We start from the raw sequence: 24,333 nt of genomic DNA on the forward strand, positions 1-24,333 counted from the left end.
AGCCTGGATGCAGCCCAGCCTCAGCCAGGAGTAACACAGTGACCCCTCATCGCACATGATGCGCCCAGCAAGACCCCTTCCAGAGTGCGGGCTCTGTCCACTCCTGCGGGAGTCCGGGCCGTCGGCACAGCGGCGGGTGCACGGGAGCCCCGAGCCGGAGGAGGGGCGGCTGGCGCGGGCCGGGCTCTGCGGGCGGCGCACCCCACCCCTTGCCCCAAGGACGGGCTCTGCCGGGGGTGCCCTCTGGTCCCTACAGCGCCCCATTGGCTGGGGCGCGCACGTGGCGCCAGGGCGGGGCGTCGGGGCGAGATGGCGGCCGAGGAGGACGCAGAGGCGCTGGCTGCGGCACGGCCGCTGCTCACCGACCTGTACCAGGTCACCATGGCGCTGGGCTACTGGCGCGCCGGCCGGGCGCACGACCACGCCGACTTTGAGCTCTTCTTCCGCCGCTGCCCGTTCGGAGGCGCCTTCGCCTTGTTCGCGGGGCTGCGCGACTGCGTGCGCTTTCTGCGCGCCTTCCACCTGCGGGACGCAGGTACCCGTCACGCCAGGCCGTCCCTGGGGTGCAAGTCGGCACGCCCCCCACGAGACCCTCTCGTGCCCCACGTGCCACTCGCCCGGCCCTTGTGCCCCCACAGACGTGCAGTTCCTGGCCTCCAAGCTGCCCCCAGACACGGATCCCGCCTTCTTTGAGCACCTCCGGGGTCTCGATTGCTCCAGCGTAACGCTGCGGGCCCTGCCCGAGGGCTCCCTCGCCTTTCCGGGCGTGAGTGCACGGGGAGGGGGGGTCGGGGGGGGCGGAGGACACGGGGCAGGTGCTCCTAGCTGACCGTCTCCCTTAGGTGCCCCTGCTGCAGGTGTCAGGGCCGCTGCTAGTGGTGCAGCTGCTGGAGACACCGCTGCTGTGCCTGGTGGGCTATGCCAGGTACGGGAGGAGGGCAGGGGGCATGGGAGGAAGGCAGGGGCAAGGGAGGAGGGCAGGGACACGGTGTGAGCCTTGGGACTGGCACCTTGTGTAGCTCCCACACCCTTGACTCTTGGTCGTTGACCCTTGCTCGCACAGCCTTGTAGCCACCAACGCTGCCCGGCTGCGCCTCATCGCAGGCCCCGAGAAGCGGCTGCTGGAGCTGGGACTGCGGCGTGCTCAGGGCCCAGATGGGGGGCTCACTGCCTCCACCTACAGCTACCTGGGTGGTGAGGGTCCTGGGGGCCGCGGGAGCAGTGCTGGGCAGAGAGGAAGCACATTGCTGCCACTGCCCACCTGCCTCCCTGGCACAGGTTTCGATGGTAGCAGCAATGTGCTGGCTGGACAGCTGCGGGGCGTGCCCGTGGCCGGGACCCTGGCCCACTCCTTCATCACGTCCTTCTCGGGCAGTGAGGTGCCCCCTGAGCCGGTCAGTACTCCCCTCAACTGTAGCACCCAGGACAGACTAGGCCGGCCTCTGTCGCACAGGTGGGGCAGGTCCACCTGTGCACACAGGTGGCCGTTCTGACCCGGTGCCAAGCCCACCCTGGGCAGCTGGCACGGATGGCACCTGCACCAAAACCCATCCTCTCTTGGCCATCTGCAGATGCTGGCCCCGGCAGTTGGTGAGGGGCCTGCTGTGAACCTGCCTGCCCATGTGAAGGTGTGGCTGGAGAGGGTGTGTGCTCACCTGGGGCTGGGCGTGCAGGAGCCACACCCTGGGGAGCGGGCAGCCTTCGTGGCCTACGCGCTGGCCTTCCCCCAGGCCTTCCAGGGCCTGCTGGACTCCTACAGTGTGTGCAGGTGAGCCTGGAGCACCGCTCCCAGGGTGGGGGGCATGGCACAGCAGCCTCAGCCCTAGCCCCTCTTCTGTACCTGCAGGAGTGGCCTCCCTAACTTCCTGGCGGTGGCCCTGGCCCTGGGGGAGCTAGGTTACCGGGCAGTGGGGTTGCGGCTGGACAGCGGTGACCTCCTGCGGCAGGCCCAGGAAATCCGGGGTATCCTGCAGAGCACCGCAGCTCGGTGAGCCCAGGAGGCTTCTTGGGGTTCCGGGGCCTCGAGGGCTGTGACCAGCTGGGGAGGTGGGTCACGGGGCTCCACGCTCCCCTCGTAGGTTCCAGATGCCCTGGCTGGAGCGGGTCAGCATCACCGTCAGCAATAACGTGGACGAGGAGGAGCTGGCACGGCTGGTGCAGGAGGTGGGTGTGGGGGTGCCTTGGAGAGCACCAGGCCCCCTGCATCCAGGGGGGCTCAGCGTCTCCCCATGTCCGCCAGGGCAGTGAGGTCAATGTCATTGGCATTGGCACCAGCGTGGTCACCTGCCCCCAGCAGCCTTCCCTGGGATGCGTCTACAAGGTGGGGCTGGCTTCCCAGGCCCAGGTTGGGGGTGGGAGGGGCCACAGCCAGCTGGCTCAACAACCTATGCTGCCACAGCTGGTGTGTGTGGGGGGCCAGCCGCGCATGAAGCTCACCGAGGACCTTGAAAAGCAGACACTGCCTGGAAAGAAAGCTGCCTTCCGGCTCCTGGACGCTGACGGTGGGTGGGCCCACTACCCTGACGTCCCCTCAAGCCTCTAGCACCCCTCCCCGTGTCACTCTTGTTTGTCCACACCAGGGTCCCCCCTGCTGGACCTGCTGCAGTTGGCAGAAGAGCCCTCCCCCCAGCCCGGGCAGGAGCTGAGGGTCTGGCCTCGAGGGGCCCAGGAGCCTCGCACTGTGAGGCCTGCCCAAGTGGAGCTGCTGCTGGGGCTCTGGGTGCACAGGGGACAGGTGACCACCCCCCACTCCGACCCTCACCCCTCTGCACTCAGCCGAGCTCCCCCACCCCTCTGCACCCCACCTCTGCTCCCCAACCCCTCTGCACCCTGCCCGAGCTCCCCCACCCCTCTGCACCCCACCTCTGCTCCCCAACCCCTCTGCACCCCGCCCGAGCTCCCCCACTCCTCTGCACCCCGCCACAGCTCCCCCACCCCTCTGCACCCTGCCCGAGCTCCCCCACCCCTCTGCACCCCGCCCGAGCTCCCCAACCCCCCTGCACCCTGCCCGAGCTCCCCCACTCCTCTGCACCCTGCCCGAGCTCCCCCACTCCTCTGCACCCTGCCCGAGCTCCCCCACTCCTCTGCACCCCGCCACAGCTCCCCCGCCTTGCTCCTGCTGCCTCTTGACCATCCCATGCTGTGTCCTTCCCACAGCTGTGCCAGCCACTCCCCTCTCTGGCTGAGTCCCGAGCCTTTGCCCAGCGGTCCCTGGGCAACCTCAGGGCTGCTCACAGGCGGCTGCAGAGCCCTGAGCAGTACCAGGTAGGCGTGAGGTGGCTAGAGGAATCCCCTGGGCACCGCCCCCAGAACCACCCAGCAGCTCCTCCCTGTCCTTGCAGGTGGCACTGTCGGAGCGGCTTCAGGCCCTGGTGGGCAGTCTGAGCACCGGGAGTTCCCTGTGAAGGCCCCCGGGACTGGGGTCAGTAACCGCAAGCAACATGTTCATTTGCTGCCCCCACGGTGTGTCACGTGTCATTTGTTCCTGTGGCTGGCCATACACTCTCCCCCATTGCCCAGGGCCTAGGCGCACCCGGGTTCCAAGGGCTGGATCGCTGCAGCAGCTGGAGCCCTGGGGGATGGTTTGTTTACCTTGAACTTGGGAGCTACCCCCATGCAGAAGGCCTCTGCCTGCTGAAGGCAGACTGGGGCGATGGTGCTGTGGCCAGAGGAGATGCCATGAGGTGCCGGAGTCCAGCTCCAGCTGAGTTCGGAACTCGCGAAGGGTGCGTGGATGAGGCGCAAAGAAAGAAAGAGACGGACCACTAGGAACTCTAGATCATCATAATGGACAATACGGGAAAGCTGTCCGCTTTATACAGAACCAGTCAAACTCTGGCTCAGACTTTTTACGTCATGGTCAAGTGGGTGTTTCTAAAGATAACTCTGCCATTTGTTTCACCTAAGGCTAGCAAAAAGTTTTCAATAGATAGTGCATATCAATCACTAACACATTCCTGCCACAATTACTCTACAGCTTAGTCTTGAGACAGTCAAGGAAGGAAGGGACCTAAAAGATCAAAGAAAGAGGGAAAGAATAGATTCCACTACACCTGAAGACAGAACACCCTTGATTAGCATAGGATCAAAAGGGGAGTTAGCACCCTTGATTAGCTATTGCCACAGGATGCAGCCGTAACAGCAATAACAGCTTTTTGGCTAAAAACGGCAACAGCAACATCAGCTTCTAAGCTCCCATTGATATTTAACAGTAACTCCGCAGAGGCAGACAATGCCTAAATAGATTACAGAATTCTCAGTGGGGTTGTCCGGTGTCCATGCAAAGGGAGGCAGAGCTACATTCAGGTGTTGTAGAGACATCCGCCGGGCCTTGCCACACAGCGGGAAGTTCCTTGCGGCCCTGCCTGCAAAGGAACGGTACTCTTCACACCTTCCTGTCTTCCACATCCATCACGGACCCCAGCAATGAGGGGTCCGAGTGGGCCCACCCAGGCTCCTGCACTGCCAGGGCACTGCCCACTGTCAGAGGGGACACCACTGGTTACTGGTTTCCCAAGCCTAGGGAGGCGCTGGTGTCCATTGCCACAGTGGCGGCCACCCCCGGCAGCTCCCCCAGCAAACCGCCAAGGCAAGGGGGTTGGACAGCCGTGATGCTGCCGAACTCAGGCAGCTGGCTCCGAGGGTGGGTCCATGGCCAGCCCCGCCCCCTGCCAAGCACAGCAGGGTGGTGAGCGGCCTGGGCCAAGCCCGGAGCCCTCAGGACAGGGCTCTGGGCTTGCCAGGAGGGGCTGGCGGTGCTGCCAGCAGCACTTCCTGGGGCCTAGGTATTCTGCTGGACCAGCTGGTCTGGCTCCTCAGGAGCAGGGCGGGCAGGGTCGCCTGTGTGACCGGCTGAGGGAGCAAGGTGGAGAAGTAGGGCAGGGGGTGGGGCAGGCCTGGCCCAGAGTGCACGCGTTCGGGGAGACTCATAAACACACAGGGGCACAACATCGCTGCCCTGGGCACTCCCAGGGCTTCCGCCACAGCTCTGTGGGCACCTGCGGGGGAGACTCTGGGGGTCAGAAGCCTCCCGCCTCCTATGCCCACGGTTGGATGCACATGGGACAGTGCCAGTCTGCCCCGTGGTCCTCGTGCCCTGCGTGCCTGGCCAGGCACGGCCCCGCCCTTCCTGCTTCCTTCGAGCTGAATCGGCCAGCTGGAATCCCTGGGCCCCAGCGGGAGCTCCTTAGCAGCTCCTGCCGGGAGGGGCTGGCGGCAGCTGATGACACAGCCAGCACCTGGCCAGGTCCTCAGCCGGCTCCACGGGGGGGGGGGCACGCGCACTTGCTCCCTGGCCACGCCCACCCACGGCCCGCCCCAGGCCACTTGTAGGTCAGGCCTGGGCACGACTTCCCTGGGGAGAAGCAGCCGCGGTTGCTGCTGGCTCAGCAGCTATGGCTGGGGGTGTGTGGGGCCGGGCCCGGGGTGCCCCTGTAGGTGCCCTAAGTCTCACAGCTGTGGCTGAAGGGATCCGAGCCAATCAGGAGCGGAGCCTGGGGCCCCCTTCCACAGGCCCCCAACCTGCGCCCCAAGAGCTTGAAGCTGAGGCTGAGCCTACACCATGGGCTCCAACCCCTGGCAGCGACGAGGAGTCCGGCTCCCCACAGCCGGCCCAGGCACCAGTCCCCGAGCGGCTCTGCCAGGTGAGCGGTGAAGTGGAGGCTCCTCTGTGCCTGGACCTAACCGGGCAGTCTTCCGATTCCCTTGGACTTGGAAGCCAAGCGCTGGAGACAGTGGACAGTGGGCAGCGCCAGGAAGGAGAGGGGCTGTGAGAGGGGGCTAGGGTGGGGGGAGCACAAGGGACTTGGCGACTTCCCACAGCCCTGTCTCTGTCCTTGCGCCCTTCCTGGCAGAGTTCCTGGGATGATGGGGCCCTTGCCGACTTGGCACTGTACACGGCCGCCTGCTTGGAGGAGGCGGGCTTTGCTGGGACCCAGACCACAGCGCTCACCCTGTCCTCAGCCCTGGAGGCCCGAGGGCAGCGGCTGGAGGACCAGGTCAGCCCCGCCCACCCTAGGCACCTGTGGGGTGTCCCTGGGGGTCAGGGATTGACCCGGTGGAATGTTGGCCTCTCAGCAATGTGCTGGGGTCTGGCTGACCTGGCCAGTGACCTCTGCCCTTGGCGCCCCCACCTCCACGCTAGGTGCACGCCCTGGTACGTGGGCTGCTGGCGCAGGTGCCCATCCTGGCCGAGGGCAGGCCCCGGCGGGCAGCGCTGCGAGTGCTGAGCGCGCTGGCCCTGGACCACGCTCAGGATGTGGTGTGCGCACTGCTGCCTCGCTCCCTGCCTCCAGACCGGTAATCCGCCGCCCTCCCCTCGCCCCGCCGCTCCCCGCCGCGGCTTCCTTCCCCCTTCCCGCTTGGCCCCAGGGGCCCAGGAACCCCAGCTCCCAAGCTCGGCTGGCGCATGCCCGGTCCGACTCTGGAGGGGTGAGCGCGCAGGGTGGCGGTTGAGTCCTGGAGAAGTGATGGAATGCCAGGTTTATTTCGTGAGCCTTTGTTGGGGTCTCCCCTTGGAGCGCGCAGGCGGGATGAGGGGCACTGCTGGACCGCTCCGCAGCCCCATCTCACCCTCAGGGCAGCGGCCGAACTCTGGCGCAGCCTGAGCCGGAACCAGCGCGTGAACGGGCAGGTGCTGGTCCAGCTGCTGCGGGCGCTGAAGGGGACACCGGGGCGGGAGCCGCAGGCGCTGGCGGTAGGTGGCCAGAGGCACTTCCTCGGACCCGGGGCGCAGGGGCGGGCTGAGTCGTAGAAGGTCCAGCGCGTGGCCGACAACTGGGCCACGTCCCATGCGAGGCGACCCGAGTGCTCGCGGGGCCTGCCAGCTGAGCCGACGGCTTGCTCCACAGGCCACCCGCGCACTCGGGGAGATGCTGACCGTGTCGGGCTGTGTAGGAGCCACACGGGGCTTCTACTCGTACCTGCTGCTTGCGCTGGTCACACAGCTACACGAGCTGGCCCAGGGGGTGCACTCCCCCGACTCCCCTAAGATTTGGGCCCCGTCTCACCGAGGACCGCCGCACAGCCACGCCAGGTGAGAGGCCACGCACAGGGGCCGGCTGGGGCCGCCACAGCCCGCCCAGGCCTCACTGTCCTTCTCGCCCGTGGCCCCGCCTCACACCGCAGCTGCGCTGTGGAGGCCTTGAAGGCCCTGCTCACTGGGGACGGGGGCCGCATGGTGGTCACGTGCATGGAGCAGGCGGGCGGCTGGAGGAGGCTGGTGGGAGCCCACACCCACCTGGAGGGCGTCCTGCTGCTGGCCAGGTGAGGAGAGGCCCCCCGCCCTGGACGGCGCCCCGGAAGGAGGCTCGCCGCTGGCCAGGTTCGGAGCAGGGGGCAGGGGCGGGCGTGGGAGGGGAGACAGGGTCCCGAGGCCCCCAAGCCGAGGGAGTGCTCCCACTGCCGCCCACGCAGTGCCATGGTGGCGCACGCCGACCACCACCTGCGAGGCCTCTTCGCCGATCTGCTTCCCCGGCTGCGCAGCGCCTATGCCCCGCAGCGGCTCACGGCCATGGCCTTCTTCACCGGGGTGAGCGCGCTTCCCAGGTGGGCAGCGTGGGGCGGCCTAGGGCTGGGTGCCGCGGCCGCTCGGGGCTGACCCTGGGTGCCCGGCCCAGCTGCTGCAGAGCCGGCCCACCGCACAGCTTCTCCGCGAGGAGGCCATCCTGGAGCGGCTGCGCACCTGGCAGGGCGACCCGGAGCCCACAGTGCGCTGGCTGGGCCTGCTCGGCCTCGGCCACCTGGCGCTGAGTCGCAGGAAGGTGAGGGCTGGGAAGGGCGGCGTGGGGCGGGGCGGTGGGCAGCGCTTGCGGGGGGTCATCGGGTGTCCGTCCCGGCAGGTGCGGCACGTGAGCACCTTGCTGCCCGCGCTCCTGGGCGCCCTGGGAGAGGGCGACGCACGGCTCGTGTGTGCAGCGCTGGGCGCGCTGCGGAAGCTCCTGCTGCGGCCACAGGCACCGGTGCAGCTCCTGAGCTCCGAGCTGGGGCCGCGCCTCCCTCCGCTGCTGGACGACGTGAGCCCCCTCTCCCCGGAGCGCCCCCAGGAGACCCCAGCCCCGCGCCGTCTCTCCCTGCTCGCCCTGACGCAGTGTCACCCTCAGGGCCGCGAGTCGGTGCGCGCCTCGGCCGCGGGGCTGCTGGGGACGCTGGTGCGGCGGGGCCGCGGCGGGCTCCGGCTGGGGCTCCGCGGTCCCCTGCGCAGGCTGGCGCTGAAGAGCCTGGTGCCGCTGCTGCTGCGCCTGCACGACCCCAGCCGGGACGCTGCCGAGGTCAGCCGCCCTGCCTCTCTGGGCCGGGCTCCCCTCCACGTCCGCCGCTCCTGAGCCCTCAGCCTCTCTCTCCCCCCCCATGTGGCAGAGCTCCGAGTGGACCCTGGCCCGCTGCGACCAGGCCTTGCGCTGGGGCCTGCTGGAGGATGTGGTCACCGTGGCCCACTACGACAGCCCCGAGGCCCTGAGCCGCGTCTGCCATCGCCTGGTCAGTGGCGGGCCAGGGCGTGTGCGGCCAGGGCGTGGCTGGCTGCTGGAGAGGATCCCACCATGAGCTCCCTTACTCCCAGGTTCAGAGACACCCGGACCACCTGCGCCAATTCCTGAGCCAAACCCAGGGCTACCTGCGCAGCCCGCAGGACCCCCTGCGACGGGCGGCAGCTGTGCTCCTAGGTGAGGCCGGCGGGTGGGGGCACCGGGGTGGGGCCGGCCGGGCCCCCGCGGCTCATGGAGGGCTTCTGTCCAGGCTTCCTTGCTCATCACGCCAGCCCCAACCACCTGAGCCAGGACCTGCTGGACTCCCTGCTGCAGGGTGAGACCCGACCCTGTCCCAGGGCCTGGGGGGTGCCCTTCTGGCCTGCCTGACCGCTCCCTCCGCCCCTTGGCAGACCTAGACCAGCTGCAGAGTGACCCGGTGCCCGCGGTGGCCGCTGCGGCGCACGTGTCCGCCCAGCAGGTGGCGATGCTGGCCCGAGCGCCAGGCCCAGCGCGCAGCAGCCTCCTGCTCCGTCTATTCCCGCGAGGGGCTCAGGCGGCCCGGCCCCCGCCCGTCTATGCCGACAGCCCCTTCCAGCGCCGCAGCCTGGCCGACCGCTGGGGCTGCCCCTGATCCGGGCCGCAGCCACACGAAAGGCCCCTCCGGGTGCAGGACACAGGGGTATCCATGGTCCTGCAGGACCCACACGTGTGGGGTCAGCCCTGGGGCACCGCGTGTCTGCTGGGCGGTGAACAGCATGGGCAACAGCAGGACACTCAGGGTGGTGAGCATCTTCCGGCTGCTGAGCCCGCCTAGCAATGCTCACCTGGTACACAGGGCCATGCGTGGGGGCGGGCCACACTGCTTACTCCGGCCCAAGTTTCACCTCCTGTGGCTCCACTTCTGACCCAGCCTGCCTGGGACTGCGGGAAGGGAGTGGGGTGGGAGAGCTGGATGCGGCTCCTGCCGTGGCCTGGCCACATCTGCCTGCCGCAGCCATTCGGGGCAGCCAAGCAGCAGGTGGACGGTCTCCATCCCTTTTTACAAAATAAAGGCAGCAAGCCTCCATGTCTTGTCTGCTCAGACCGCCAAGGTCAAGGTCAGACAGCTTTGTAGTCCGGGTTCTGGGTCTCTGTGGGCATATCCTTGTGAAGCCAGACCCTCAGACAGCAGGACAGCACGAGGTGTGTCCTCGGCCACCCCACTAACCAGGGCCATATGCTGTCCATGCCGACCAGCGGCCCAGGCTTGTGGATCTGCACCCCTTTCCAGCGTCCCCAGTGTCCCCTGTGGCAGGGGCTTGGTGAAGAGTGGCTGTGGAGCTCACAGGGCCTTGGCTAGGCACCTGCCCAGAGCTGGCTGCTTGGGGCCAGCCTCTGTGCCACAGCGGCCCACCTGGCTCGGCCCAGGCCCAGCATGCAGTATGCTACCTCTGCCAGGGCATGGGGGTTCTGTGCAAGGTCCAGGCCCTGAGTCAACCCGACCTTCACAGAGACTGCAGGGGGTGTGGTGTGTTGTATGACCAGCTGCTGAAGCCCAGCAGGGTCCAATGGGGGGCAGGGCTGGGCTCCCCCTGGCCAGTGCCAGCTGTGGTGTGCACCTGCTCTCGAGCGGGGCATGAGCCCTCTGCCAATGTGGGCAGGACATTGACTGGGCCAGCTTGTTGGGTACTTTCTCAGCCAGGCTACCCTGTCCGTCCCCTCCCCTGGCCTCTCAAGTGTCCATGTGCAGGACAGGAATGGGCGGTGGGCCAAAGGACGCACACAGACCTGAGCTGCACAATGTGCCACCTCTGTCCTGCCCATCCTAGCCCCCAGGGCACCTGTGGCTCAGTGCCAGCAGAACCTGGACATAAGACACAATGCCTGTTTTCTGGAAGCTGCCGGCTCTGCTGACCTGGCCGCCTAGTCTACACTGGCTCCTGCTCCGAGCCAACGTGCCTGGACAGGGGCCGTTTCTGTAGTCACTGCTCTGGACTGACTGCTGGGTGCAGAGTCAGCCACCACGAGCTGACTCCCGCCTTCAGGGTCTGTCCCACCCTCCTCCCGCCCCAACCAGGCCCTCAGAGACATCCTCATACTGTCTCCTTCACACACTGCGTTTACTGCTGCCCCAGCACCTGTCCTCACGCACAGCCAGCAACCTAGCAGAGCTGCTGGCTCAGGCTGCACAGCAGTGCCAGGCAGGTGTAGAGTGCGCATGCACGGTCCTGGGCCTGTGGCTCCCAGCGCACATGTGGGGCAGCTGTCTGCAGCTCGAGGCCACACTCCTCCAGCAGGCTCCAGGCAGGCTTGGTCTCATCCCAGCCTCTCTCCAGCAGACCGGGGGGCAGGGTTATGGTGCTGGGCTCCTGCCAGGGGGCACTCTGCTCCAGGAGGTTGTGCACCTGCAGGGTGGGGTGACTCAGTAAGGCCCTGGACCCACCATGCCCCGCCCCCTCGCACACTTACTAGCTCCAGATGGCACGCCAGGGCCTCCGTGTCCAGCGCCACCTCGGCCAGCAGCTCCTGCTGATCCCCACTCAGTACTGAAGAGAGCGCATAAGGGAGGTGTGACTGAGAAGGCCCAGCCCAGGGAGCCCCTGTCCCTTCCTCTGCAGGCGTGGGGCCTCACCGGTCAGTGCCCCCAAGAGGTACAGGACAGGGTCGGCGATCTCCTCCACCAGCTCCCCGGAGGACAGCATCAGGCACTCAAACACCGCACTGGTCACCCCGTCCAGGGGCTGGAGCTGCTTGCCGCACAGGCCCTGCTCCAGCTGGGGTGCACAGGCATGTGGGGTGTGAGCCGGCACCAGAGAAACCCCGCCCCACCCACGTCCCCCTCAGCTCACCAGCTCCTCCAGGGCTCCCAGGGCCGTGGGGTCCCTCAGTGCCGCGGCCAGGCCCCCCAGCAGCTTCCGGCTCAGCGTGGCATCCATGCACAGCAGCTGGCGGCCTATGTCCTCCACCTCCGCCTTGAGCCCCCGGAAGTCTTCAGTCAACCCCGACTCCTCGTCAGACCCATCTGTAGGTTCCCAGTACGGCATGCCAATCACAAAGGGCCGGCCCCAGCCAGGGGAGTCTGCCAGCATTCCCTGGGTGCCAACGGGCCACTGACCTTCTTCAAATTCAAAGTGTTTAAGGCTGCACCTTGCCACACAGGATTGGGAGGACGAATCGTCTGGGGCACAGGAAGGCTTGTCACTTGGGCAGGGAGGCTGGGAGGGACCCTGAGCCAGAGGGCTGAGCAGTCCCATTCCTCAGGTTCCCGCCAGCACCATGGGCACCGCAGGCTATGGGCACCAGGGGCCAGGGGCTGGCCGGGAGGTCTCGGGTCCTCACCTCTGCCGGGCCGCTGGAAGGTCCTTTGCTTCTTCCCTGGGATGAAAAGCAAGTCTGGAAGCAGGCACAGCCACAGGACGGGTGGTTAGCTGCTGCCCACCGCCCTTGCCCGCACACAGGGGCTCCCCACCTCGGGCCCTGCTCCAACCCAGGAGCCAGCCTCCCGGACCCCCACCCGTGCTCACCCCAGTCAGAGTCAATGGTCAGCTGGGCCACGCGGAAGGCAAGGATGCTGCCCTCAGGAATGGTGACTGTCCTCTTCCGGCTCAGGTGGCCCTGGCCCTTCCCCTGAGGGATGACACGGCTTAGGCTGGGCTCTGGACTCTGGGGCCAGGGCTGTGGGCTGCATGCTGACAGGCTCGTCAGCACTGGTGGCCAACATGGGCCCAGGACGCTCTGGCTCCTTGGCCACAGGTGGGGCTGGGAGTGCCCACAGAGGGTGCCCGGGATGCTGCCCGCCCAGGGGGAGCCCAGGGTCAGGAACGGACACGCACCTCAAAGGACACGGCTCCAGGCACTCCCAACTGGCCCGAGCCCTCCAGCCTGCCAGCCTGGGTGACTTGTACCTCCTGCTGGGTCTGCAGCACTTCTGTCACCACAAACACATCCTCCCCACGTTGGCGTAGTTGCTGCAGGATCTTGGGTTCTGGCCGCCGCAGTCGCCTGTGGTCCAGGGGCAGACAGCTCATGGGGTAACCCCAGCGGCCTTTTCCTTGCCCGCTGACCCTCTGCCCAGGGCACCCAGCAGTGTGTGGCCGCCAGGAATGCTGTACCTGCTGGTGTCGGTGGGGTGCAGCGCGAGAATGCCCACCCCAGCTCCCCATGCCTTCGGGCTCTAATCCTGGCCCCCAGGACCCAGTGGTGGCTGCACCAGTTGCTCACCTATCCCGGTGCAGGCTCTCCAAGGTTTTGGAGTCCACTAGGAGCCGGCACACGTTCATGGAGGTGCTGTGGCTCTTGGAAACTGCAGCCTCGGCTGCAATGCTCCCCTGCCCAGGGCCTGCCAGCTGTACGCTGCCCTCTAGCTGCCCGTCCGTGGCATCACAGAAGAGGAAGGGGCCCACATACTCCAAGTCTGCAGTGAGATCAGACCGGGGCTGTCCCTGGGGCCGCCATCCTCCCCCAGCTTTCGGGGCCACACCCAGGCCAGTGCCAGCAGCCACTCCCCCCTGCTCATCTTTTCCCAGAAACCCCTGAAAGCCCAGGGTGGCCAGGCTGGGCCCAGGCCGCGGTGCCCTCCCCCCGCCCTGCTATGGACGCCACTGGCACCTGGTTCTGGGGCCTCGGGCTCCAGGATGTCCTTGATTGACATGTTGACACAGGTGTAGCGGGGCTTCCAGAACCAGGACCTGGAGGGCTTCCTGTGCAGCAGGGAGTAGGGCCGGAAGCTACTGGAGCTGCCCAGGCTGTCCACAGGGGTGAATTGCCGTGTGTTGTCCAGCTCCCGGACCACGCTCCGGACCACCCTCTCAAAGGCAGACGGCATGCTCCCACTGGGAGGGGGCGGACAGCCAGGCAACTCAGACCTGCAAAGGAAGTACTGGGGGAGTTAGCTGCATACTGGGGTGTCTCCCAGCGGCTGTGGCTGGGTTCTCGGGCACTTGGTGGGAAGTTCCTGCTCCTACCACTCCAATGAGCAGAGGGAGCAGCAGCTGGGACTGCCCTGTTAGGGGATGCTGGCAACACAGGAAGAAATGGAGGTCACACTGTCATAGCCTCGGCTTTGAAAAAGGTCATGTAAGATAAAGGAAGAGGAACAAAGCAGCGTGTCCACCTGCTGTCCACTTGTCCCTGTCCCCACAGTTCCCCGAGTGTTCCCGACGGGTGCCACCCACAACCCTCAGCAGCCCCAGGCTAGTCACATGGCCCCTGCCTACCAGGACAGGCCCTGGCTCAGTGCTGGACATCCATGCCCGACCAGGGAGCTTGGGGCCAGCTGGCAGGAACGGGGAGGAGCAGGCGACACCCGGTCAATGTCCAAAGCGCCTGGCTGCTGCTTCCCTGGCTCAGGGGCTCAGGGGACAGGAGGAAGCCAAGCCCTAATCCCACAGAGGCCCATGGCAAACCCAGCCAGGATCCCCGCCCCCTCCCTGGCCCAGGGCCTCTCCCTTTCCTGGAGCTCCAGGAGCCTCCTGCTGGGGCTGAGGCTTCAGCCTGCCGAGGCCGAGGCCAGCCATAGTGGACACAGGCCTGCTGGGCCCACCAAGGGGCTGTGTGTGGAGCTAGGCCTGGGATTGGCTGCTCTCAGCACAGCCCCACCCAGGCCTGGCGACAGGCTCCCTGACAGCCCAGAGTGCACAGGAGTGCTCACCTGCCGTGTTGGTGCCAGGAAGGGGAGCCAAGCGGCCATGCAGGCTGGGGTCTGTCTCTACTCAGCTGGGGCCAGCGGGGCCAGCATGGGCCCCAGAAGTGAAAGCAAGCAGAGCTGGGGCCCGCCCAGGACACCCTCCCGGAAATGTTCCTGGGGCCCGCCCAGCCCCCTCCTCCCAGGAGGAAGTACCTCCTGTCCCTTCCCCGACAGCCCCACTCTTCCCATCCTGGGGCCAGCACGCAGCCTGAGGCTCAGCAGGCTGGGCAGAACCAGGAGTAAAACGTGGACAAGGCTGGAAGCACCAGAGAAACGCCTGACCCCTCTTTGACCCCCAGCAGAGCAAGCAGGAGCCCGTGGGCGTGCTGCTGGCTGCCCTGGACAAGGGTGCCAGCCCTGGTGCTGGCAGTCCTCAGGCTGCTGTTTCCAGAGGTGGGCAGGACAAGCCCCACTCTGCAACAGCCGAGCAGGGGGGAATGGCACACAGCCGCTGCCAGGTTGCCCGGCCTGGGTGAGAACAGACCCAGGGCAGCTGAATGCCCGGGAGAGCTGCCTGGGCCCAGCTCTTGCCCTGCCCCGAGTGGCTCTCCTGGGTGTGACCTGTCCTGGTCTGGGCTGCTGGTGGCAGGAGTGACAAGGTGTGGCTTTGTGTGTGTGTACTCACGCGAGTGTATCCTGTGTGTACTTACGTGTGCACTTGTCAGAGGGGCCCTGTGGGGGAGCCATGGCCGGCTGCAGAAAGGGGCCCCTTCTGGGCAGCTCCCTCCCCTAGCTCAGCCCCCTTCTCTCCTCTCCCTGGCTGAAGGTCTGGGAATGCCCACCTAGCCTGGTCCCTGGGCAGGAGGCAGGGCCTCTGCCAGCAGGGCAAGCTGGGTCCTGCAGGGGTGTGCCAAATCTTTTATTTGTGAATGGCCCAGCCACCTGGGGTGGGGTGGGGTGTCAGCAGCAACAACAGCCAGCTGCCTGACCTGGGGCAGTGCCAGCGTTCTGGGCTGAGCAAGTGCGGGTGGGAAGCTGACGTGCTGGTGCAAGCCCCGCCCCCACCTGGAAGTGCCGGGCCACAGGCTCCTGTGGGCAGCTCTGCCCAGGGAGGAGCCCAGGGAGGCCAGGGGCTGGCTATGGCAGTTCAGTGGCAGGCTTCTGTATGCTAGGAGAGGTCCCACATCCCAGCCAAGGGCTCTGGGACCCCCACAGATGTACCCCGGTGGTGGGCAGAGCTGGGCATCGAGAGAAGCCAAGCTGGGCAGGGGGTGGCCCTGCAAGAGGGCACTCTATTGTGCCCACCCAATCCTGACTCCTCCTGAGGGCACTGTGCTCAGTGTGCCTGGCCCCTGGGCCAGTGGGCAGTGCCCCTGCCCGTCCCTGACACCACGGCTCTGGCTCGCTTGGGCAGGGTGGACCCCCAGAATACACCCAGATCTCTGTCCCTCCCTTCCGCCTGCTGAGGTGCCCACAGTGCCACCCTGGTCACTTTCCTAGTGTGCAAGGTTCCTGCAGTGCCAGGGAGATCCTGTAGGAAGCAGCTGGCAGGGCCGCGGCTGGCCCTTGCGTGGGCGCAGGCCTGTCATGGGAGCTGCAGCCTAGTCAGAGTGACCCCAATACCTCCAGCAGGCCTGCCTCCTTCCCTGGCTCTGGTATGTACAGCAGACTGATCCGGTCTGTCCAGTCCACAGTTACACCAGTGGGTGCCACTCTTCTCAGATGCCTGCCACCAGCCCTGGTTCTCTAGTGGGAGTGGCAACCTAAAATAGATGTGTCCACAGCTTCCCTCCTGGGCCACTCCCACTCCCGGATCATGCACTCTCCAGGTGGTTCTGCAGTCTAGCTTGACAGAATTTGGCCCCAGTGCCAGCACCTGCCAGCTGATGCTGCGGCAAAGCCCAGCCTACCCGCACCCGTTCTGCTGTGTATGCATCAGTAGAACAGTCAATCCAGCCCAACATTTCCCCTAACCCAGCTCACACGCAGGTCAACAGGTGTTGCAGCCCTGCTGGGCCTGCTCTGTCCCTGATCCCAGCTCTCACTCTCCAGTGGGAGCCGTGGCCCAGCAGGGGAGCTTCACACGGCACTCCTACCGGGTTTGCCCCCTTCCTCCCTGAGTCTTATATGTGCTGGTTGGGCGCTGCGGTCCAGTCTGGCATGGTCCAGCATGTACCAGTGGGTGCTGTAGCCTGGCCGGGCTCATCCCAGTCCCAGCTCGTGATGGTGGGGGCTACAGCTTAGCCCAGCCAAGTCAGCCCTCAGTCCTGGCCCTCATGTGAACTAGCTGGCATTGCAGCCCGACCTGGCCTGTCCCTCATCCTATTGTGGTTCTTACATTTGCTAGCAGAGAATATGAAGTGACCCAGCCTGGCTTATCCCAGACCTAAGTAATGTGTATGCTGGTGGGCATATTACCTGTCCTGGTCTGGGCTGCTCTCAGCCTTGGTTCCTGTGCTCCCTTGCAGGGACTGTGTCCCAACAGAATTCCCCAAGCTCTTCCATCAGAACCTCTCCTAATGGAGATCCCATGTACACCAGTGGGTCCATGGGCCAGCCCTACTTAGTCTATCTCCTGTCCTAGCAGGAACAGTGGCCTTTCCTGACCGGCTCTCACCCATTCCAGTTCTTACTGTTGGGTGCTACAGCCCAGCCAACCTTAGTCCACACCCAGACACAGCTCATGCATAGCTCAGCATGGGCAGAGACCTAGCCCAGCCTGTCCTCCACCCACCCTGGTTCTCATGAGCACCAGTGGGTACTAGAATCCAGTCCAGTCTGGCACACCTCAGCCCCAGTCCACACCTGTGCCAAGGGACACTGTGACCGTGTTCAGATCGGACTGCAGCCTCTGTTCTGTCCCTTGTGCTCACCAGTGGGAACCACCATCCAAACTCCCCAACCAGGCCTGTTCCCAGCCATAGCTCTTGCGCGTGCCAGTGGTTGCTCTGACCCAGCCTGGCATAGCCCCTCATCTTGGCCTTTGCCTTTGGATGCTGCAGCCTGGCCTGACTTGGCTGGGCCCCAGTCCCAACTATCGCTGGTGGATGCTGCAACCCTGTCCTGCTGTCTGCTCCCATCCCTGGCTCATGCAAACTGGCAGGTGTGACAGCCTAGCCCGGCATGACCTGCCCTCCAGCCTGGCTTCTGCAGTTACCAGTGGGCTCAGCTTTACTTGGCCCTGCCCCGTCTGCCCCTTCCAAAACCACCCCACACACTCGCCAGTGGGGGAGCTACCTTGCCCGGCCTGCCCAACACCCAGGCCTGGACCAGCAGGAGCTACCACCGGAGGAGTTTCCCCAAGTTCCCCCACGGGGTCCACTCCCAGACCTAGATCTCACACATGCCAGGGCACGGTAGACCCAGCATAGCCTGAACCTCCATCCCAGCCTTTGTCTAAGCTGCTGGATGCCGTGGTCCTGCCTGCCCCACACACTGTTTTAGGGTGCCCATGCAGGTCCAAGAACATGTTTAAAAAATCTTAGAGCAAGAGATCCGTACCCACCAGCTCATTTCCCAAACAGCCACAGCGGCTGGAGCTGGACTGGGCCAGGAACACGACCCAGGCTGCTCAGGCGGCTGGCAGGACCTGCAGCTACAGGCAGCTGGAGCTAGCAGCAGGCGGTGGCAGTGGGACGTGGGCAGCGGAATGGAGGCCACAGCTTGCTCCATCGCAATGATTTCAGAGCCTTGACAGGTTTACGGCTTCGGATCCATCCGCCCTCCAGCCACTACCGGAGGGGTCCCGCCTGGGGCTGCGGGGATGGCGTCGGCCTGGACACTGTGTGTGGTGGGTCTAGGCTGATGCCCCCACATCCTGCACCCCGAGCTGGCTCGCCTTCTTCGCAGCCCCTGCACCCTGCTCTGGGAGGCGCCCAGCAGGGCAGAAGAGGGGCGTGTCCCGGCCCGCCCTTCCTGCACACCTGACACCTGCATGTTCTTCCTGCAGCTGTCTGGGAAACAGCGAGTGAGAGAAAGATGCATTTACTATCTCACATTTCGGGGTCCTTTTCTCTTGCTCTTCAAAACAGACGCACCTCGCCGGTTCAGCGCCCACACGCCCGCCACGGCCGCCGAAGCCGGGACCCCAGCCCAGGTATCACACACACTCATCTCCGGCACCTGCCCACGCCTCGCGAGGCTGCCGACCAGCCCGCAGCACCCTTCCTCCGTCTGCCCACCCAGCCCCGGGGACCCCACGGGCTCCTGTGCGCCGACTCGGCCCCCTTCCCAGCCGCACCCCGGAAGCCCCGAGCCGTTCCGGGCGCTCCCTAGTGACGCCACGCCTCGCCCGCTGCGCGTGCGCGGCCCCGCCTCCGAGGCGTTGCTAGGCGACGGCGCGTCCTCCCGGCCGCCGCGCAGCCTCTCACGGCCCCGCGGCCCGGCGTTTCCGGCTCCGCCCGGCCCCGCCCGCCGGGCCGCGGTCGCGCAGCGATGATGTCGCGGGGGCCCGGCCGGGCGTCGCGGACTCGGGAGATGGACGAGAAGGAGCAGTTACGGCGGCAGATCCGCCTCCTGCAGGGTGGGTGTCTCCCGCTCGTCCCCGGCCGCCTCCGTCCGGTCGGTCGGGTGCGGCCGGCTGGCTGCCGGCTCCGTCGGCCGGGCTTCGGGCTCTCCTGGGACGGCGGCGGGCTGGGCAGGCGCGGCCGCTCAGCCGGCCGGGGTGCGTGGCGTCCACCCGCGGGGCCCCTGGCCCTGTGGCTCCGTGTCACGCAGCGGGCCGGGGGCTGGGGCGGCCGCGGGCAGGGGGCGCGGGCTGCCCGCCGAGCTGAGCTGTGGCCGTCCCCGCAGGTCTCATCGACGACTACAAGAATCTCCACGGCAGCGCCCCGGGCCCCTCGGCTGCCTCGCGCTGGCCCCCGCCGCCCGCCTACGCCGGGGACAGGACCTTCGGCGGCCGCTACTGCCGCCCAGGCCGCAGAGACTTCTCCCGCCACGGGCCTTCGTGGCGCAAGAAGTACTCGCTGGTCAACTGGCCCCCCGGGCCCTCGGAGCCGCCGGGCGAGCGCGCTGGGCAGACGGCGCCGGCAGCGAGGGCCGCTGGGCAGGAGCCCGAGGACGCGGGCACTCAGGAGGATGTGCTGGAGAGACAGGTCCAGCTCGGCTCGGATCAGAGCATGCTCATCAGGATCAGGTCGCCGTCCAAGGCCGGCTCCGCCCCAGCCACCGGCCCTCCGGAGGACGCCCCCTGGGGAGACCGGAGACCCCAGGGGGGCGAGGGCGAGCCCTCCAGGCCGGGGAGGACGAGCTGCAGGGTGGAGGACCCCCTGCTGGTCTGCCAGAAGGAGCCGGGCAGGCCCCGCACGGTGAGATCTGTGGGCAGCGGCCGTGGCAGCCCCCCGGGGCCCCGGCGGACGGTCAGCGACAGTGCCCTCAAGGGGCACCTGCCCGCCGCTGCCGCCCTGGGCCGCAAAACGGGCCCTCACTCTGCGGCCAGCTGTGACGGGAGAGTGAGGACCAGCCATCTGGACCAGCCAGTGCTGGTTGACCCCACGCCCGCAGCCGGGCAGGCCCGCGAAGCCCCCCTGCTGGCGGCGGCGCGGTCCAGCAAGTTCCGCAAGAACAACTACAAGTGGGTGGCAGCCTCCGCCAAAAGTCCCCGAGCCGTGCGTCGGACCCTCAGCCCCCGAGCGGCTGTGGAGAACGTAGGCAAGGCCCTTGGGGCCGTGGCCACGCAGGACAAGCCCAGGAAGCCACCAACCGCGGCCTCCAAGCCTGGGCCCTCCCCCAGCAAGTACAAGTGGAAGGCCTCCAGTTCGTCGGCCTCCTCCTCCTCCTTCCGATGGCAGGCAGAGGCCAGCAGGCAGGAGCCCAGCCGGCCGCCCTCCCCAGCACGGCCCGGGGGCCCCAGCCGCCCGAAGCCCGTCCTTGGAGAGAGCCCGGTCTCGGCTTACAAGCTCAAGAGCCGCACCAAGATTATCCGCCGGAGGGGCAGTGCCAGGTACGTCCTGCCCACACGGCCCTGCCATGCTTGTCAAGGCTGGCACCCCAGGTGTGCTGGAGCGTGCATGGCACAGGCTGCCCCCTGCGCTGGGGCTCCAGGGCAGAGGGCCGCTAGCCAGCCGCTGTCAGCTCTCGGCCTTCGGGGTGCGCCTGGGTGTTGGGGTACAGCAGGCCTGGCCCCCCACGTGGAGCTGTGGCCTCAAGTCTGCTCGCAGGCGGACTTCCCAGGGCTCAGGACTGAGTTCAGCAGGCACTGCCCTCACGGGTGTCCTGACCAGCCTGGGCTGCAGCCTCCCTGGCTCCCCCCGCTTTCGGCCCATGTCTTGGCTGTCGCCCCGTACAGCATCCTGTTGAGGGTCAGTTATCTGCTGCCTCCCCAGCAAATGCCCCTTTCCTGGGCTGGCCCTCACATTGGAGCCCAGAGCTTCTGGGCTGGGGTCAGGGAGCAGCCAGGGTGGCTGAGGGCCCCGCTCCAGGGCTGCCTCCTCCCTTCATCTCCCCTGCCCAGCGCTGGGCGAGTGTCTCCTGTCCTGCCTCCCTGGCTCCGGGTTGGCTCTGCCTTCACCTGCACGGGCAGGAGCCCTTGCCCTGGACGGCGGCCCGAGGTGTGCAGTCGGTCGGGCGGGTGGGTAGAGCTGCGGTCAGCTGTGGGAGTGGCCCATGTCTTTTGGCAGCCTCCCTGGGGACAAGAAGGACAGCCAGTCGCCTGCCAGCAGCAGCAGGAGCCAGCCCAGCCTGCGGCGGAGACAGGCCGCCCGTGGCAAGAACAGCCCTGTGCTGAAGAAGACCCCGGGGAAAGGCCTGCTGCAGGTCACCCGGCACCGCCTGTGCCGCCTGCTGCCCAGCCGGGCCCACCTCCCTGCCAAGGAGGGTATGTAGCTGGGTGGGCGGGCCGCCAGGCCCCGTGCCTGGGGAAGGGCAGTACCTCACGGGCCTAAGGCACCTGCTGGTGGGCCTGTGAGCGGCTGGGAGTTGAAGTCTCAGGCCCCTGTGAGGTGATGTGGCCATGAGGCACTGGGGTGCCAGCTACAGACTGGCACATGCGTGGGGGTCTGGGCCCTGGGGGGTTTGTCAGGGTGCGTGTGGGCATGTGTGGATGAAGTCCGGAGTGGGCAGGGTATCTGGATGTGTGTGATCCCACAGGGGCTGCAGGGACCTGGCTGCAAGGGGCTGCAGGGGTTGTGGGTGGGCTGGCCAGGGGCAGAGGACACGTGACAGCTGCCAGGGGCCTGTGGGGCCGCCCCGCTGCTCTGGGCTGGGCAGTGTGGCCTCCTGTTGCTGGGTGCCTGTGGAGGCTCCCCTCAGCCCTTTGAGGTCACCCCTTGCTCCCTGGGGGTGGGGGCCACCCTGTTCACTGTCCTTGTGACCCCATGGTCACACCAGCACGTGATGCCTGTGCAGAGGGGCCGGCCAGGAGAGGGGATTTGCAGGGGCTACCAGGGAGGGAGCAGGGCCCGCCTCATCGGCCCTGGCGGTGCCCAGCTGGCCCGCAGGCCTGCATGAGACGGAAGGCATGTGTGCACCTGCGTCCTGCGGTGGCCCTGGGCAGGTGGCTGGGACCGGAGATGAGCGTCTCCTCGGGATGGTCCCCTGGCCCCTGTCTCGCAGGACTGTGCCTCGTCCTTGAAGCTTCCATCTCGCACCCTAAATGCTTTGGGAGCAGCGTGGCCCTGGACTGGTGTGGCCGCCTGCTGGCAGGGCCGCCCTGGGCTGGGCTCAGTGGCAGGCTGCGGGATGCTTCACTGGCAGCAGACGGTCAGCTCTGGCTCTTGGTCTGAGGGCTCGGGGTGTCTGACAGGGTGAGAGCAGGGGATCCCGGAGGTGGCCCCTGCTTCAGCCCTGCCATGTGGCCCAGAGGCCAGCAGAGGGTGCTCTTGCCTCTCTGATCGCCGTGCCCCCGCCCGCCCCCTTTTTTTTGGTAACTGATTGCCTAATTTCCTCTTTATGTGAAAGCAAGCAGATATCAAGTAATTTGCAGCAATAACCTGCTAATGCTGGGCCAGTACTGGAGCTCCCCTGCTCATTCCAAGTGGCAGATAAAACACTAATACATAATTATCCTTGCAAATTGGATTGTTTTAAATAACCAAAAGGCTACGGCCAGGAGAAAGCGATGCCATCTCCCTTGAGTTACTGCGGCAGCGTAATTGCCGCGTTCAATCAATTTCCCTGGCATTACAAATTCCATCACAATCAACATTAAGCTTTACTCATTGTGATGCCTGAGAGCTGGGCCATTTCTCCTCTTTTTCTTAACTGGCAAAATTAATCAGGGAGAGGTTTTAAACATTTACCCGTGTGCAGGAGGTCAGCGCCGCCGCCGTGTTGCTCGGCAGATAGGGGGCTAATAAAAAGAAAATTGAATTACTAATGACCACCAGGAGCGGTGCGTGGAGCCTGCAGCCGCCCGTAGGGGCGGAGGGAGAATCAATTTTCCTGGGACAAGGTGTGCTCATTTTTTATCGCGGCGTGTGTTATCAGCGATTTAATTTGCGAGAGCGTAAACAGGAGGCAGCAGTTAGGTGGCGATGGGCTGAGGTGGGAGGGCTGCAGGACGGACGCTGGACGCAATTTATTTGCCACAGCAGATAATCGCTTTAATTGAATTCAGAAGTGCATCGCTCAGCATCCTGCGGCCGCTGGCCCGGGGAGCGAGGGCGCAGCCTCTCCCGGGGCCGTTGCTTGCGCGTTGTCACATAAAGTCGCCCTCCAGTCACTGCTGCCAAGGGTGCCGCCTGGACCCCTGCAGCCTTGGGTGTCCTGGAGCCACTGGGAAGTTGGGTGGTGTGATGGGCAGCGCCATGGTCATCTACAGGGGCTAGGGAAGTCTCCGTCCCACGCCCCGGGTGCTGGATCCGGTGGTGCGCTCACCAGCAGCCCCCGGGTGGACAGGACGCACGGCCTGCGTGAGGGTCTTGTGCACACGTGGGCTGGTCTGAGACCCGCTGCCTGCCCATGTGTTCGTACAGTCCAGCCGGTGGCAGGGGCTTGCCATCCATCTGTGCCTCCTTGGCAGGAGTGGCCGAGAGCAGCCCTGTCCACACCTCACCCAGGTTGCCAGTCTGCCCGGAGCCCCGCCTTTCCCCACCGGCCAGGGCCTCCCCCGGCACTAGGCTGATGGTTTCAGAGGATGGGCTCCAGGAAGCCGCTCTGTGCAACCCCCAGCCACCGCCCTGGAGCCTGGGTACTGTTAGGTGCCCTGAGCTGTGCCAGCTCCTGGAGTCTGGCCTACCTGTGCAGGTAGACTGAGTGGTGTGGGCAGAGGCGCCACCCAGGAGCTCGGTCCAGGGAACGAGACTGTGTGGGTGCCGTGAGTCGAGGGTCTGAGGGGGAGGGGCGCGTGGTGAGGGGGAGGGGTGTGTGTGCGGAGGGGGAGGGGTGTGCGGAGGGGGAGGGGCATGTGTGCTGAGGGGGAGGGGCTTGTGGTGAGGGGGTGTGTGCTGAGGGGGAGGGGTGTGTGCTGAGGGGAGGGGTGCGTGGTGAGGGGGTGTGTGCTGAGGGGGAGGGGCGTGTGGTGAGGGGGAGGGGCGCGTGGTGAGGGGGAGGGGCGCGTGGTGGGGGGAGGGGCGCGTGGTGGGGGGAGGGGCGCGTGGTGAGGGGAGGGGCGCGTGGTGAGGGGGAGGGGTGTGTGCTGAGGGGGAGGGGCGCGTGGTGAGGGGGAGGGGCGCGTGGTGAGGGGGGTGTGTGCTGAGGGGGAGGGGTGTGCGGAGGGGGAGGGGCATGTGTGCGGAGGGGGAGGGGTTGCTGAGGGGGAGGGGTGTTGAGGGGGAGGGTCTGTAGAGAGCCTTGTCTGCTGCAGTCCTGGACCAGGGGTTGGCACTGTAGTGTTTTTAGTCTTATGAGAGCCAAGAGCCTGCGCCTCATGCCCAGGGCGTGCAGTCATCTGGTCAACCTCCTCTAGAGAGGAGCCAGGAGGGGATGCGGCTCTGCCTGCTGGACCTGCTGCCACCTTGCGGATGATGTGCCACTGTCTGGGGGCAGTGAGTTTGGAAGGGCAGAGGGCACAGTGCCAGCTCTGACTGCTTGCAGTTGCCCACGGCTCTCCCTGACAGGCTGGAGCGGTCAGCAGGCACTGGCTGTGTCCAGAACTCGCCTTGCTCATGGCCTTGTGCAGCCCTGGGGGTGTCTGCCTTCCCCGTGCTCGGCTGTGCCACCTGCCCGCACGTGCTGTCCAGCCCTGGCTTGGCTCAGGTTCCAGGCTGCAGCTGGGCTCTCTGGATGCCTCTCCGCCCCCAGACAGAATGAGCGTCCTGCCACCCTGGCTTGGCCCAGGGTGCGGGCAGTTTGCCTGCCTGCGAGTTTCTGACTCCCGGGTGCCCT

At 66.3% G+C, this 24,333-nt stretch overlaps 4 protein-coding genes across 9 annotated transcripts in view; 3 read left to right on the forward strand and 1 right to left on the reverse strand.

The window, feature by feature from the left end:
- Positions 1–309: 309 nt before the first annotated feature.
- Positions 310–3,457, forward strand: NAPRT (nicotinate phosphoribosyltransferase). Of its 4 annotated transcripts, none has more exons than XM_040991567.1 (13): positions 310–535; positions 639–766; positions 843–925; positions 1,064–1,194; positions 1,279–1,394; positions 1,572–1,768; positions 1,847–1,987; positions 2,079–2,163; positions 2,240–2,320; positions 2,399–2,501; positions 2,580–2,734; positions 3,157–3,264; positions 3,342–3,457. In XM_040991567.1, exons 1-13 carry the CDS (start codon positions 310–312, stop codon positions 3,402–3,404), a joined length of 1,617 nt encoding a protein of 538 aa, XP_040847501.1. In that variant the 3' UTR covers positions 3,405–3,457. The 4 variants fall into 4 exon arrangements, with proteins under 4 accessions (XP_040847501.1, XP_040847502.1, XP_040847503.1 ...); XM_040991568.1 differs by having other exon boundaries at positions 2,580–2,695; XM_040991569.1 differs by lacking the exon at positions 2,240–2,320.
- Positions 3,458–5,393: 1,936 nt separating this feature from the next.
- Positions 5,394–9,120, forward strand: MROH6 (maestro heat like repeat family member 6). Of its 2 annotated transcripts, none has more exons than XM_040991688.1 (14): positions 5,394–5,654; positions 5,853–5,996; positions 6,143–6,297; positions 6,577–6,694; positions 6,849–7,033; positions 7,126–7,263; positions 7,414–7,528; positions 7,617–7,760; positions 7,839–8,012; positions 8,100–8,267; positions 8,356–8,475; positions 8,558–8,660; positions 8,734–8,799; positions 8,876–9,120. In XM_040991688.1, exons 1-14 carry the CDS (start codon positions 5,394–5,396, stop codon positions 9,094–9,096), a joined length of 2,112 nt encoding a protein of 703 aa, XP_040847622.1. In that variant the 3' UTR covers positions 9,097–9,120. The 2 variants fall into 2 exon arrangements, with proteins under 2 accessions (XP_040847622.1, XP_040847621.1); XM_040991687.1 differs by having other exon boundaries at positions 5,394–5,649; positions 5,821–5,996.
- Positions 9,121–10,378: 1,258 nt separating this feature from the next.
- On the reverse strand, positions 10,379–14,184 carry GSDMD (gasdermin D). 2 transcript variants are annotated; one of them, XM_040991689.1, is made up of 11 exons: positions 14,095–14,184; positions 13,053–13,309; positions 12,666–12,858; positions 12,278–12,446; positions 11,969–12,071; positions 11,784–11,837; positions 11,560–11,622; positions 11,294–11,466; positions 11,077–11,218; positions 10,914–10,990; positions 10,379–10,849 (listed from the first exon to the last, which is right to left on the reverse strand). In XM_040991689.1, the coding sequence occupies exons 2-11, from the start codon at positions 13,267–13,269 to the stop codon at positions 10,607–10,609; spliced, it is 1,434 nt and encodes a 477-aa protein (XP_040847623.1). In that variant the 5' UTR covers positions 13,270–13,309; positions 14,095–14,184; the 3' UTR covers positions 10,379–10,606. The 2 variants fall into 2 exon arrangements, with proteins under 2 accessions (XP_040847623.1, XP_040847625.1); XM_040991691.1 differs by having other exon boundaries at positions 11,784–11,819; positions 14,095–14,159.
- Positions 14,185–18,511: 4,327 nt separating this feature from the next.
- The window catches only part of ZC3H3 (zinc finger CCCH-type containing 3), a 47,811-nt gene continuing 41,989 nt past the window's right edge, over positions 18,512–24,333 (forward strand). The window contains exons 1-3 of the mRNA XM_040991692.1: positions 18,512–18,592; positions 18,862–20,011; positions 20,688–20,884. Coding sequence (XP_040847626.1) covers positions 18,547–18,592; positions 18,862–20,011; positions 20,688–20,884 — 1,393 coding nt within the window. The 5' untranslated portion in view covers positions 18,512–18,546. The remainder of the gene's footprint in view (positions 18,593–18,861; positions 20,012–20,687; positions 20,885–24,333) is intronic.

This window comes from Ochotona curzoniae, unplaced genomic scaffold (genome assembly GCF_017591425.1).
Source record: "Ochotona curzoniae isolate NIBS_2020 unplaced genomic scaffold, NIBS_Ocur_1.0 contig_65, whole genome shotgun sequence".
Taxonomy (NCBI): Eukaryota; Metazoa; Chordata; class Mammalia; order Lagomorpha; family Ochotonidae; genus Ochotona; species Ochotona curzoniae.

Bases quoted from the DNA above. Each gene is read 5' to 3' on its own strand.
- NAPRT (XM_040991567.1), top strand. From the start codon at position 310: ATGGCGGCCGAGGAGGACGCAGAGGCGCTGGCTGCGGCACGGCCGCTG. The intron at 926-1,063 runs GTACGGGAGGAG...TTGCTCGCACAG, and splicing joins TGCCTGGTGGGCTATGCCAG to CCTTGTAGCCACCAACGCTG. The intron at 2,164-2,239 runs GTGGGTGTGGGG...CATGTCCGCCAG, and splicing joins TGGCACGGCTGGTGCAGGAG to GGCAGTGAGGTCAATGTCAT.
- MROH6 (XM_040991687.1), top strand. From the start codon at position 5,394: ATGGCTGGGGGTGTGTGGGGCCGGGCCCGGGGTGCCCCTGTAGGTGCC. The intron at 5,997-6,142 runs GTCAGCCCCGCC...CCTCCACGCTAG, and splicing joins GGCAGCGGCTGGAGGACCAG to GTGCACGCCCTGGTACGTGG. The intron at 7,034-7,125 runs GTGAGAGGCCAC...CTCACACCGCAG, and splicing joins CCGCCGCACAGCCACGCCAG to CTGCGCTGTGGAGGCCTTGA.
- GSDMD (XM_040991689.1), bottom strand. From the start codon at position 13,269: ATGCCGTCTGCCTTTGAGAGGGTGGTCCGGAGCGTGGTCCGGGAGCTG. The intron at 12,072-12,277 runs GTGCGTGTCCGT...GTCATCCCTCAG, and splicing joins CTGGAGCCGTGTCCTTTGAG to GGGAAGGGCCAGGGCCACCT. The intron at 11,467-11,559 runs GTCAGTGGCCCG...GGGAACCTACAG, and splicing joins ACACTTTGAATTTGAAGAAG to ATGGGTCTGACGAGGAGTCG.